At 33.8% G+C, this 13,142-nt stretch overlaps 1 protein-coding gene and 2 long non-coding RNA genes across 3 annotated transcripts; 1 reads left to right on the forward strand and 2 right to left on the reverse strand.

Moving 5' to 3' along the window:
* Positions 1–201: 201 nt before the first annotated feature.
* LOC145634848 (uncharacterized) lies at positions 202–4,921 on the reverse strand. The gene is made up of 5 exons (XR_014113627.1): positions 4,419–4,921; positions 2,042–2,118; positions 1,253–1,347; positions 901–982; positions 202–422 (listed from the first exon to the last, which is right to left on the reverse strand). It is a non-coding gene; the product is annotated as an uncharacterized LOC145634848 (long non-coding RNA).
* Positions 4,922–7,190: 2,269 nt separating this feature from the next.
* Positions 7,191–9,175, reverse strand: LOC145636914 (PKS-NRPS hybrid synthetase cheA-like). The gene is made up of 3 exons (XM_081688449.1): positions 8,423–9,175; positions 7,377–8,325; positions 7,191–7,294 (listed from the first exon to the last, which is right to left on the reverse strand). Exons 1-3 carry the CDS (start codon positions 9,173–9,175, stop codon positions 7,191–7,193), a joined length of 1,806 nt encoding a protein of 601 aa, XP_081544575.1.
* Positions 9,176–10,040: 865 nt separating this feature from the next.
* LOC145634849 (uncharacterized) lies at positions 10,041–13,007 on the forward strand. The gene is made up of 2 exons (XR_014113628.1): positions 10,041–10,194; positions 12,527–13,007. It is a non-coding gene; the product is annotated as an uncharacterized LOC145634849 (long non-coding RNA).
* The last annotated feature ends 135 nt before the right edge of the window (positions 13,008–13,142 follow it).

Here is a 13,142-nt window from a genome sequence, read left to right on the forward strand (position 1 = left end):
TCCCTCTCCCTCCTCCTGGCTCATCTCTCTTTCTTTTACCTTTAAAAGCTTAAAATACAGCTGTTGAAAAAAAACAGAGCATAATGTACAACCAATTAACAATTTAACATGCAACTTCCACTCCAAATTATCCGAAACAAAACAAATTGATTATATTCATAGATTATACATGTATCCAAAAGAATATATTAACACAACCAGTTGGACAAGAATCAAATCAAGCTATATAGAGCACATGATCAGAAGATAATTTACAAAGAATATAGAATTCCGGGCCTAGAAAATTCTCGACATTAGAAGAATCTCAAAATGTGTAAAAGAATAAGTTAAAAAGCTACAAAGCTCAATATTATTTGAAGTCATAATTGTCATCGCTATATGCTTGATGCAATGAGCTGCAGTTGCTACCTTAGAGTATTAACCTGAAAGAGTCAGACCAGAACTCAAATTAACCAATACCAAATATTTTAGTTGAAAAGGAATTCTTGATATCACAATTGTAGTGTCATCATATAACTTCTGCCACAAAGTTAATACAAAATAGTATGTTACAAGCTTAGATCAATACTGAGATAGTTTTCTTGTTTTTGCAAGCATACCTCATTGTTTTATCTGTTACCACACTTATTGATCCCTAATCAAAAGCATAAAGTGTAATAATAGTATAATATAGAATTTCAAGTTCACAATTACATAAACTACAAAAGAAATTATACGAATCGTTGGGCACTCTGCTAATAATTTATAATAAAGTAATACATGGCTGTCCATTTTGAATCAAGAGTGCGTTATAAAGGTTTAATCATTAAAGATAATTCAAAACAATTAGTTCAATTTTGAAATCATACAATCTTTTAATAAAAGAAATATTAGTCATCTTTTTTTTAAATGAAAATTTACCGAAGACCAAGAGCAACAGTTCCAAGATGGTTACGAGAGGGTTCTTGACTCCTCTGCTTGTCAGATCAAATTATCTTGCAACCTTCATTAATAAAAAAATCACTTGGACATTTAACGATCTTAATCAAAAAAATAAATAAGGCCCCAACTTTAGAATGCTGAGAAATCAAATCTCTATTTTTTACCAAATTGCATCGAAAGCACCCGAAAATTAGTAAAATGATACTCTTAAAGCATATTATAAAGTTAACCTATACAGTCTATGCTACTCTATATTTTTTATACTTTTCTTTGTAATAATAACATTAGTAAAATGATACTCTTAAAGCATACTATAAAGTCAAGAGTGTACCTTCATCATCATTCATAGCATAGCGTCGGGGGGGTCTACCTTTTTGAGATCCATTGGTCTATCCGTTTCTACGGCAATTTCCCTCATCAAATGTTCTGAAGAAGTAAAAACCATCACAAAAATGAAAATGAAAAATAGAGTACAGAGGATGAATTATTTGCTGAAAATTAAGGAAACTGAACACGAGAAAACAAAACAATTGGAATTACAACATTGTTATTGTTTATATTCACACAAAAGTTTTAAATCGAAAAATTAACCCCCAAAAAATAGAGACTATTAGATAATCGGACTATAATCAAGATCAAACCAAATAGCAATTTACTTAACACTCGAACAACAATACAAAACGTCAATTTTGAAACAAGATGAGATATGATCAAGAGTGGCAAACTAACCATGTAAATTTACTAAAAGCAATCTCTGCTAATAAAGAATGCATAATCAGAATCAAACAAAATAATAACATATTAAAGTAGTAACAATCGTACACACACATAATACATAGCACCAATCTAAAGCAAGATGGATACGATCCACAATCACTAACCACTTGATTTTTTGAAAAGTAGCTTATAAAAGTAGTAACTCTAAGTCTAAAGGATATATATAATGTCTACCATTACCTTAACCAAAAAAAGCATATGGTTTACATAATCAAGCAACATGTTAAAAGCATCATATATATTAAGTGTTCAAATTTTTATTGTCATTAGCTCAATTTTGAAATCATACAATCTTTTAATAAAAAAAATATTAGAGTCATCTTTTTTAAAAATGAAAATTTACCGAAGAGCAACAGTTCCAAGATGGTAACGCGAGGGTTCTTGACTCCTCTGCTTGTCAGAGCAAATTATCTAGCAAACCTTCATTAAGAAAATAATCACTTAAGACATTTAACGATCTCAATCAGATAAATAATTAAGGCTGCAATTGGCTAAGAAAGGGCAATTTCGGCAGTTCCTTAAAATTAAGGGCAGCTATGTAATAACACCAAAAAATACTATTCATAAGGAATGATAAAAAAATGACAAAATTTTAGCTGTTACTTGAAGTAAAGTTTCATATCAAGCCATCAAAGATCTTTTTTTGGAGACCAGTTTATTAGCTGTTTAGTCAGCTAGAAGTATGGTAAAAACAACAAATTTTGGGCAAAACAAAGCCAATGAGAAAAAGCCATTCCAGATTTTCACCCAATTGAAAAATCATTAACCATAATCTAATACTAATTAATCAAGTTAGTAAGATAATTGCCAAAACCAATCAAGTACCTAAAGCCATGTCAGAGTAATAAAACAAAAAAGTACCTAAAGCCATATAAGCCAAATTGAACGTCAAAATAATTAGTCAGAATCTTCTAGGACATGCAATTGGTACGCAAGGATCTAGGGGAGCTATGGTATTGGAGAAAAAGTTCATTGAGCAGCAAGTATCACCCCTTAAAACGCAATAATTCTGAAGGAGAGCAAAAAATCCAACTCACTCCTATTCAAGGAAATAAAAAATACTGAAGACTAAATTATAGAATTGAGAAGCAAAAGAATACAACTTGTCCCAAATGTTGCATATAAAAGTACCACATAAAGTAGCACTGCAAGGTCCATATGCCTCTACTTTAATGTTGACCTAGCCTTGCTTTTCAGCATGCTGAAACTTGCAAAAGCTTGAAAACTTAAAATCAAATTCCAGAATCTCAAAAAGCCTTTCAAATAAGATAATATAGATGGTTAATTGTCTATGCATGACATTAGTAACTCCTTGAACTCTCATGCTATTAATGACTCTAGGTCATCCGGAATAATTCCCAATTGACCTGTGTTCAAGCAGTTGACATGTTTATCAATTATCACTATATATTTATGTGTTTCTTCCATCCTACCATGGCATGCATTATAAATCCTAGTTGTGCCTGAAAAAATAAATAACACCCAAACTGCCTCCTATATCAAATCTAACCATTGGTTAATACACAAGTGTAACAAATGGTACAAAATTATTAACTGCTAGAGTGAATTAGAAAAACCAAGCAAAAAATCTTTTGTAACCCAGGAGATACTATGAAAACTAAAATCTGGCAGTGGGACAGTGGGATCGGAACTCATAAGATATGAAATTATAAGCTGCTGACGGCAGGCTTACAGGTTATAAGTAATAGACTCAAGCTTTCGCTGAATTACAAAATTCCTAGTCCGACACACCAAACTTCTAAGGTCTAAATTAGTAAGAGTGGAGTAGATACCTCTTTTCCATCAATCCAGAGTTCTGTCTAACCTCCAAATTCAGGTCTTCCAGCTTGGAACAGGTTTCAAAAGCCTTTCCTTCTTCGCAGGAAAGGAAGCAGTGCAAATAGCTTATTTATGCTAACTTTAGAATGCTGAGAAATCAAATCTCTGTTTTTTTACCAAATTTCATCGAAAGCACCCTAAAATTATGAACTAATTGAATTAAACCGGAAAACTACAATTTTAAAACGTATTGAATTGAATCGAGAAATCCCCTCAATTTTAAACGAACTCAACTAAATTAGAAGCCCCCAATTTTTTATCAAATTAAATTGAGAAATTCTCAATTCTAAAATGATTAGAATAAAGGAAACCATGGGAATGAAGATAAACCTTAGTAGCAAGCTAGTAAGCTAGAGTCATTGAATTAGTTATCAATATATCAAGAACACACACACAAGTACTCAATTAGGAAGGAAGCACAGCAGCCCCAAACAAAACAAATTAAACAACCCTTGCAGCAGCAACAAGCACGGAAAAGTGATACTCAAGAAGAAGAACACAATAACGATCGCACCACAACAACTAACTCACAAGCACCGCACAACGATCCCACACGCTACCACACCACAACGATCCCACACACTACCATAATACCCACAAAATAATTCCTAAGCAAATAATTTATGCTGGGTAAGTGTTAATCAATTGCTTTCATACTCAAATTAAATTCAACTCTGCCAAATGCCATAAACAAAATTTCAGCATAATTAACCCATTATTCCTTAATACATACCCATAATTCCTTAATCAACAAACCATAATAAACCAAAGAATTCTTCAAACAAATAAACAGATAAATCAAGTACCAATTACTGATTTTGGGTATCTATGTAAATGGCACCAATAGCTTGTGAATAGTACCAATTACTAATTTTGGGTACCTGCTCGGAGGAGGCCTTTGTTGTAGGGAAGGGAGCCGCAAATGGGGACGTTTTGTTGTTTTAATTTTTCACGCACAAATTACCATCACCTAAACCTGCATTACGAAGGAAAAAAAACTGATGAAAATCATCAATCTCCCAAATCCTTACTAATTAAAACAACAAAAACGCAGAAAATTAAAAAAAAAAATTAAAAACAACAATCTAGATCATAGAAAAGGGGAAGAATTTCTGTAACCACCCAAAGAATTCAACTGCGGAAAAAACCCAGAAATAAACAATAATTTAATCAGTCAAATAAAAGGAAAATCTAATTGAAGAGATGAACACAAAAAATAAACAAAATTAAATCATAAATTTTATGGTTTTGTAGCTCAGAAACTGCTCCAATGGAGGAGATAGAGAGTGAGAGCGGGTAGAGGAGAAACGGGAGGAGAGAGAAATATAGTGAGAGGAGAAGAAGGAAGAAGACTTAAGAGTTAAGAGAGAGAAAGAAGAAAAGCAACTCTTGCAAGAACAATATACCCCAGCTGTCACTGCAACAAAAGCCATGAAGAACAGCTGCGCTGGCCTCTCCAATACAGATGGCAAAATCAAAGTGCCTAAGCAAGGGCAAAGTCGGCAATTCCTTAAAATTAAGGGCAGCTATGTCATAACACCAAAAAATACTATTCATAAGGAATAGTAGCAAATTTTGCACTTTTATAATGGTTATGGATATGTTAACTAAACTTCCCCCAATATTTATAATACTCCGTACGTTCTCCCTCCGTTCCTTATTGATAGTCCTTTATGAACAATTTTAAGTCTCAAAATGATAGTTCCACTTGCTTTTTTCAAGTAACAATAATTTTTTTTCATTCCCTCCTCTTTGCAACAAATATTTGTGCAAATTTAACTTTTCCATATAAATTTGTTTTTTCATGTCCTTTTATTACTTTGTCTCTTTACTTTTTGCATACTTAATATAAATTTACCCTTTCAATGTATTTTTACTACTTTAATATATGTTTATTAATTCCTTTGAAAATTACCAATCAATACCTATATACTAAAGTAATCTCCAATATTATCCCCTATTACACGTGTCACCCTCTGAGTAAAAATATTCCCGCTTAAACTTTTTGTTTTTATTTTTTTATTCTTTTAAAAAAGTTTGTCACAAGAGACATATTCAAAAAAGAAAATTTTCCTACAATATATCTTATATTATTTTTTGTTATCTTCTAATATCTCTTTGTTAATTTCCTAGCTTTGAGCCATTGGTGTTTCAAGAACATTGTTTGCAACTAAACTTCTTATTAATGAGTTTTTTTTTTTTTTTTGGCAACATGTGTATATTTATTGAGATACATCTTATGGTATACCACATACATGAATATGTTTTTTTTTTTTAAGTTTTTTTTTTTACTTTCAATGATCATGTTTTGTATGTAACATTTTTAATAAACGAATAACAGAATACTACTATAAAAACCGTGCAGAGCACGGGGTTTGAACTAGTTAGAAACTAAATAAGGGACGTAAAGAGTAATTATTTTTTGACGGCAACTATGAAAGCATTATTATCCATTCCTTAAATTGACCAAAAATAAAAAGGCTTTCAAACCCACAATAAAGTGGAAAGCTAAACGTCGCCCTCGAATATCTAACTAACGCCCGCAAAATAAATTAAAATTACAATCTTACCCTTTTTATAAAAAAAAAAAATAACCCTCAAACAAAATTACCCCCCTCCCCCAACAAAACCCTCATTCCTTACTCACTCTCATTCTCTCCCTAAACAAACCACCACCACCACATCCACCTCCACCACCACAACATCCACCTCCGCCTGGCGGACATACTTGTGCACCTGACTACCTATCATGGTTTAGAAGAGTTAGTCATTCTATCGTCACTCCTAATGTTGAGGATGATCACGATCTTCCTGAGAGGACCAACGTTGATTACGTAAGTTTTTTATTACTTGTTTTTTTTTTTTTATTTAATTTTTTTTTCCTATTATTATTAATACAATTATAATTGTTTATGCAGTGGGTAGGACGATTCATGGTTACAGCACAGCGATCACTTAGTGAGTACCCTACACTATCGAGAGACACCAGAGCAATGTTGGAGCAAGTGATTTCTGATTGGAATGCAATAAATGGACTTGCTGATTAGTTGTAATATTTATTTGTAGCTTGGACTTTATTTTTTTATTAGACTATGTTTTGGATGTTGACTATGTTTTGGATGTTGTTAGTGGTCATTTAAGTTTTACACATTTGTTGGAAATAATCAAGTTGACATTTATGTTTGAGTTTTTTTTTTTATTTTTTTTATTTTCTAATAGACTGTGTACTTGCTTCACAAAAGAAATGCTTAAAATAAATTAAAAAAATAACCATGTTTATTAATAAAGTTAAAATAAAGTTGAATCAAAATCCACAACAATACTCAACGGTACTCAAGAGTTGATTAATGTCTGCCACAATTGAAGCCTTCTATCGTACCTTCTCTCCCACCCGTTTACACTTGCCTGTCGAGCGTTAAACCACATTGGTGAAATTGGAGGTAGTGGGTGGTCATGTTCCATATGCAACCGAATGAAATGCGATCCACCAACAGTTCCAATCACAAACTCCCCAGAAGTCCTATCTAAAGGTCCACGATTGTTCAACGGCAAAACAGTAGTAGATGGATAGTAGCTCGACGGTCTATTTCCTACTCCATAACAAATCACCACCACATTCCATAATGTGGCAATAGCAAAAAAATCCTGGTGTGCTACCATCCATCACCAATTACATCCTTAACACCTACGACGTAAGGCCAAATGATGTTGGGAATAGCGTAGCTGTATCTGCATTGGCGCATGTCGAACCCAGTACCTACAAAATTAAAAACATAATATGACATATAGTTAAATTAAAATTTAGGATGAATAAACATATTATTTAAATCGATGATCACCTGTATTAGATGGGGGTGGTCTACTTCTAGATCGATTCTCTCGCCCACTACGTTCAACATGCTCAAAAAATGAAGGATCCCGCCTATTACGATTCTCGGGTGGTCGTCCCCTTACACGGGGGTTGACTCTAGGCTCCTGAAGGTCATCGTAGTTAGGATCCATCTCACCCTCAATAACTCGTGACACGTGCCTAAGCATCACAGGATCACTGGCAATAACCTGATCAACAAGGGTGCGGAAATGAGCTCGATCCTCATCATTTTCATCAACTATATTAGGAATGTCGACACCATCTCCAATGACAAGGGTCCTCCAAAATGGATGAATATTCTTAGAATACAACCCCTTCCCTGCAGCAATCGAGTCATATATTTGGAACGCACAAGGTAAGCCGTGGGTAGTACGTAGAGCACACCCACAGCGTCGATGAATATCCGTACTCAAGCCTCGCATTCTGTTTGTCTCACCGAGAAGAATAGACAGACAATAGTGGGATACCTTTCCGTTCAGCTGATGTAAAGGCTTATGCTTGTACTTCTGACCATGACTTGTTCTACATGCCTCCAATCCATTACGAATGGCTATGATCTTGTTCTCAATCGAGCAGTGCACTTGAGCCCAAACCGTGTCCAAAGAGCCTGTTGAACTGTCAATCCAACACTTCAATGCTGAATGCTGGCTCTCAACCCTGCAGTTGTTAACATTGCCAAAGTGTAGTACCTGGTTTGTCCAAAACAATACAAACTTCTCCTTGTGTACGAGCCAAGTGTCCATAACATATTCAATCACTTTCGGCCATCGACTCCACTTGGTTTTCAGCACTGCAAGTTCTCTGTTATATGCCTCTTCAGATGTAGCATTAATCACAAGCCTCCACCTCCCATTTTTGAACTTGGCACCAATCTCCTTTTTTGTTTTCAAACATGGAAGTAACCTTCGCCTCAACATCTTTATTAATATGCCACACACACAACATGTGTCTTGTGTTTGGAAACACGCTCTTCAACGCTGCACAAAGGCCAAGCTCTCTATCTGTCAGTAGTACCGATGGCTCTCTATGATGACCGATCAACAACCTCAAGCACTCAAGCACCCACCGATAACTTTCCTGAGACTCTGACCTCATGAATGCGTATGCAACAAGAAAGTTTTGATTAGTCGGTGTAACCCCAACAATCTCAAAGAATGGCATGCCGTATCGATTCGTCTTGTAAGTGGAATCCATACCTATCACGTACGGGTATGTGCGAAGCAAATTTGTCATGATCGGGTGTGCCATGAAAGCATGTTGCAACACATTGTTGGAATCAGTAAAAACCCAAGTGAGGTATTTGCTCTGTCTGGCCAAATGAAGCACCTGGTGAACTACTTCTCTTCCTTCAAATTGCTCCATTCTTATTTTACTTCTGCAGTTGTAGACATGCCTGATGTTAGGATGGTCTCCGGGAAACTTTTCTACAATAGTTCTCATGATATGTCGAGGTGGCACCTGTGCCTGAGTCATGTCACGCACTACCTGCTTAGCAGCAATACTAAGACCACTAATTTGTCGATGTCCCTCGGGATAAACAACCAAAGAATGATTGTGAGTTCCGTTCAAGCAACTAAGCTTCCAACCATTTACTACTCTGACATACTCAACCTTGAGTTTGAAGAGACAATTGTTTGCCTTGCTTTTGGTGTCTTTGCGTATCGCGTTCATCATGTCTCTTATCATGCCCTTTTTTCCACGATCACAACTCACATATCGATACGGTCGACCACTCCGATCGGTCTTGTAAGAAGCCTTCACTAACATAAATCCGAGCGGTCAACAAACATTTTGTGCCCATAGAACAGCATCCTCAAAACTCGGAAACACTTCGTTTGTCAAAAAATGTCCACTATAGTCCACACCGTCACCATCCTCGGACTCAGAATCCTATATAAATATTAAAAAAAGTTAGAACCAAAGAACACGACTAATAATAATAACAACAATAACAATACAACTAATTATAAAAAAAACTTTCAACCATAATAATGACAATAACAATAATAATAACAATAACAATAATAATAATAATAATAATAATAATAATAATAATAATAATAATAATATTTACTAATTTTAATAACAATAATAATTTCGAAAGTATAAAATCCAATGACAATCAACCAATACGTGAAATAAAAATAAAAAGAAAAAAAAAAATCAAAACCCAGGAAACGCCTAGGATTTTCGAATGACCTAGGCTGAAACGCCTAGTTTTTTCGAAACATCCTAGGATATTCGAAAAAACTAGGCGTTTCAGCCTAGGTCATTCGAAAATCCTAGGCGTTTCCTGGGTTTCGATTTTTTTAAAAAAATTAACGCAACGTACCGATTCTGATCGGTTCGACGAGCCTTCGGCAAGCGTCAAAGGTTGTGTTTCTGGTATTTCGTTGTTGTCCATAAGATCTAATGAAATTGATTTTGCAAAATTTATAAAATTTGTTTGATTTCACGGTGGTTGGGGTGGTTGTCCGATGAAGGTCGGTGGCCGTTCACCACTAGAGAGAGCGGTAAAAAATTTTGTGTCCAGTAAAAGTATGAAATTAAGGTAAAATTAATTATTTTTATAATCGTTATAATAAGGTTCAATACGTAATTTAATTTCATTTCGCGGGCGTTAGTTAGAAAATCGAGGGCGATATTTAAAAACCGGCAAAAATAGGAATAAAAGCGAAATTCTAGAAAATTCTTTCAGACAAAGACATCGTGCTTGAATTGTCAAACAAAATTCTTTATCGTCTCCTTCTCTTCATTCTCTGCAATTTACAACCATCTTACCAAAGGTGCGTTCACCCATCTCTCTCCCACCTATTTTTTTTCTTATTTTTTAATTTATATATTTTTTCAAAATTTTTTTGTCGAATTACAAATTTTCTTGCTATTTTTGATGTTATTGAAATCGTAAAATCGATCGCCTGCTGCAAATTTTATTAGGACTATAGATAAAAAAAGTTAAAGAACGAATAATCGATTGTGATTGATATGCTGCTCTATTCTTGGGGTTTGATATAATATTTAAGGGTTTTATGATTGATTGATTAATTGATTGGGGTTTTGCTGGAAAAAGAATCGAATTTTTGGAAAGATAAACTTAATTTTAGCGATTTTTTTTAATTGATGGTTTCATAGTATGATATTATTATTAGATTTAATTAATGTTTATATCTCAATTTTATGATGTGGGTCTGTTGGTATATGATCTACAGTGGTTTAATATTGATGTGTTGTTTGTTTCTCAAGTTTGAGTGGGGGCATATGAAATTTGTTTGTTTGTTTGGATTTTTTGATGAATTGAGTAAAAAGTTTAGCAGGTCGTTTTCGTCGAAGAAGTTATCAATAATTGATAGGGTTCATTCTAGATTTAGTCATGGACTAAGATCAAGGTAGTAGAAATAAGGTATTGAGACACTATTGTAGGTTTTTTTTAACATTATTTACTCCTATTTTTAGTTGAATTTGGGTTTTAGATCATTGCTTGATGTGGAGGAAGATCTTGATTGATTTCTTGGGCGTTACGGCTCCTGACTCTCCTCAATTGTATTTCCTTTTCATGAGCAAATTGATCGACTTTCTGTGAAAGAATTTTTTATGAACATGGACAAAATATACACCATTGCAAATTTGGATGTACTTATGGATTGCCTGGCCTAGGTCTAACCGTCTACGAGTGGAGGAATAAGAATTATTTTCCAGGATCGGTTAAAATAATATGTATTTTGGTCAAATTGTTTATAAAAAAATTGTAAAAGTAATTGCTAGTATTAATTTTACTAAAATTTCCCCGAAATTGATCATTTTGTTTACTACCATGGTACATTATTACATTTACACTTTCTTTTGTGAATGTGATTTTTGTCATTATTGTTTGTTCTATTCTGTGTTTAGCTTGATTAGTTCCCAAGTGGCACAAGTAATGGCCTATAGGCAATAATTATTTGTGCTTCCCCAATCTGAGGTGGTGGAGAATTATATGGTTTACTTACTGATTTTGTAGTGTGTCATTACTAGAATTAAGTTTGTAGTGCCAGCTTGTGCGGGTTCATGAACATTTGCTATAAGGCTGGTCTATTCTGGTATTTGTGAAGACAATCAATTGATTATTAACAGGTACTTAGGATTAAGGTCTTTTCCTTAGATAGTTAGGCTTGGCAATCATGGTAATAAAGGGTGACACTCTTTACTTTTGCTTGTGGTTTAACTTTGTTTTTGATTGGTGGTTATTTTAAGCTGATAAAAACTATTTTGAACTGTTTCTTTAATAGTTTGTGCAGGTAATTTGATTTGATCTTTGTTTTTATATATTTTTTAAAACAATGATATACCCTGGTTGATCTATCTTGGTATTATGGGTATTATATTTATGAAGTTGTTGGTGATTCTGCTTGCTTTACTTGAATCATCCATTTTGAATGTTCTTGTACAAAATTAGCCTCATATACTTACACAGGCAAGTGTGAAATATACAAAGTAATCTTTTCTGGTTCTTGATTGTTGTAGAACTTGTATAAAGCTCAGATTTTGCTCTCTTTTTTTTTTTTTTTTTTTTTTTTTGATCTTAAACCTAAGCCAAGTGCTTAACATCTTAAGTTACTAGGTATCTGAGCTTGTACTTTATTGCTCTGCTTGTAAATCCCCACTTTGTGATCCACCTTTATCAGTTGAATTGTTTCAGACTTCTTTGCAAAGTGTCTTACCTGATTGAACTCCTAGAAGAATAATAGGTGTGTGAAAATTGTTATTAATAGTTATGCAGTTATTTTATTTAATATTATCCTATAAGTTGAATCGGCCTCTTTGCTACCTGCGGAAGATGTGATATATTATCTGTGATCCCAGTAATCACTATTGCTTTCATTGTTTCCTTTGAGATTTTTAGTGCATTAGTTAATGTATAAAGATTATAATTATTAATAAATGATAAAATGTATAGGGGTGTTACAATTGTAGTGTGTAGAAAATCTTCAATCTGTATGAAATGAGAGTGTTTATCTTCATTTAACCTGATGTACACTTTCCATAGTTGAATTTGATTTTGTGTGTTGAACTTATTCAATGATTGATTTTGTGTGTTGAACTTATTCAATGATTGATTTTGATATTTCCTGTTTTGTTCAGGAAGTAAAACAGACTGTGTATGGCTGAAAACCCATCACTTGGCAAGGAGGTTTCTTTGGATCTGGCCAGAGAATTGCTTATTGCAATTTCTGAGTCTCTACCAGAAAAACTCGAGTCTGAGTCTCTACCTGATATTCTCAGTTCCGAATCGGGCAAGGAATCTACAAATGATCATGGTGCTGCTTTGGTGACAGGTGCGGATAAAGAAGAAGAGCTTAGGTCAGAGTTGATCTCAATCTCGTATGTACCTTCACCGGACAAGATTGCACTTCCAGCAAATGATCATCTATGAATATGATATATTGATAGCACAGATGATGTGTATTATATCTTGTTGGAAAGATATAGTTTACTGCCTTAGCTTTCTTTGACTAATTCTTGAAAGTTTGACCATTAGACATGTACATTATGTGTTACTGCAAGTTGTGTATGATTTGTGTGATATGAATATATGATAAGATTGTTACATTTGATTTGGTTCTTTTTGTTTTTTTTTTTTTGAATAGTGGTTCTTTTTTTGTTATACTTGTATATAATTGCCATAATGCGATTCTGGTAAAAGTTCTTGGTAATTAATTATTTATTTGCTACCGGAAATGCTTCTTTATCTCGGTCT

This window comes from Chenopodium album, chromosome 6, assembly GCF_948465745.1.
Source record: "Chenopodium album chromosome 6, dcCheAlbu1.1, whole genome shotgun sequence".
Lineage (NCBI taxonomy): Eukaryota > Viridiplantae > Streptophyta > Magnoliopsida > Caryophyllales > Amaranthaceae > Chenopodium > Chenopodium album.

Excerpts from the sequence above, each read along its gene's own strand:
- LOC145636914 (XM_081688449.1), bottom strand. The coding sequence starts at position 9,175 with ATGTTAGTGAAGGCTTCTTACAAGACCGATCGGAGTGGTCGACCGTAT. Across the intron at positions 8,326-8,422 it reads GTCATCATAGAGAGCCATCG|ATGTTGAGGCGAAGGTTACT; the intron begins GTACTACTGACA and ends ATATTAATAAAG. Across the intron at positions 7,295-7,376 it reads ACCACCCCCATCTAATACAG|GTACTGGGTTCGACATGCGC; the intron begins GTGATCATCGAT and ends TTAATTTTGTAG.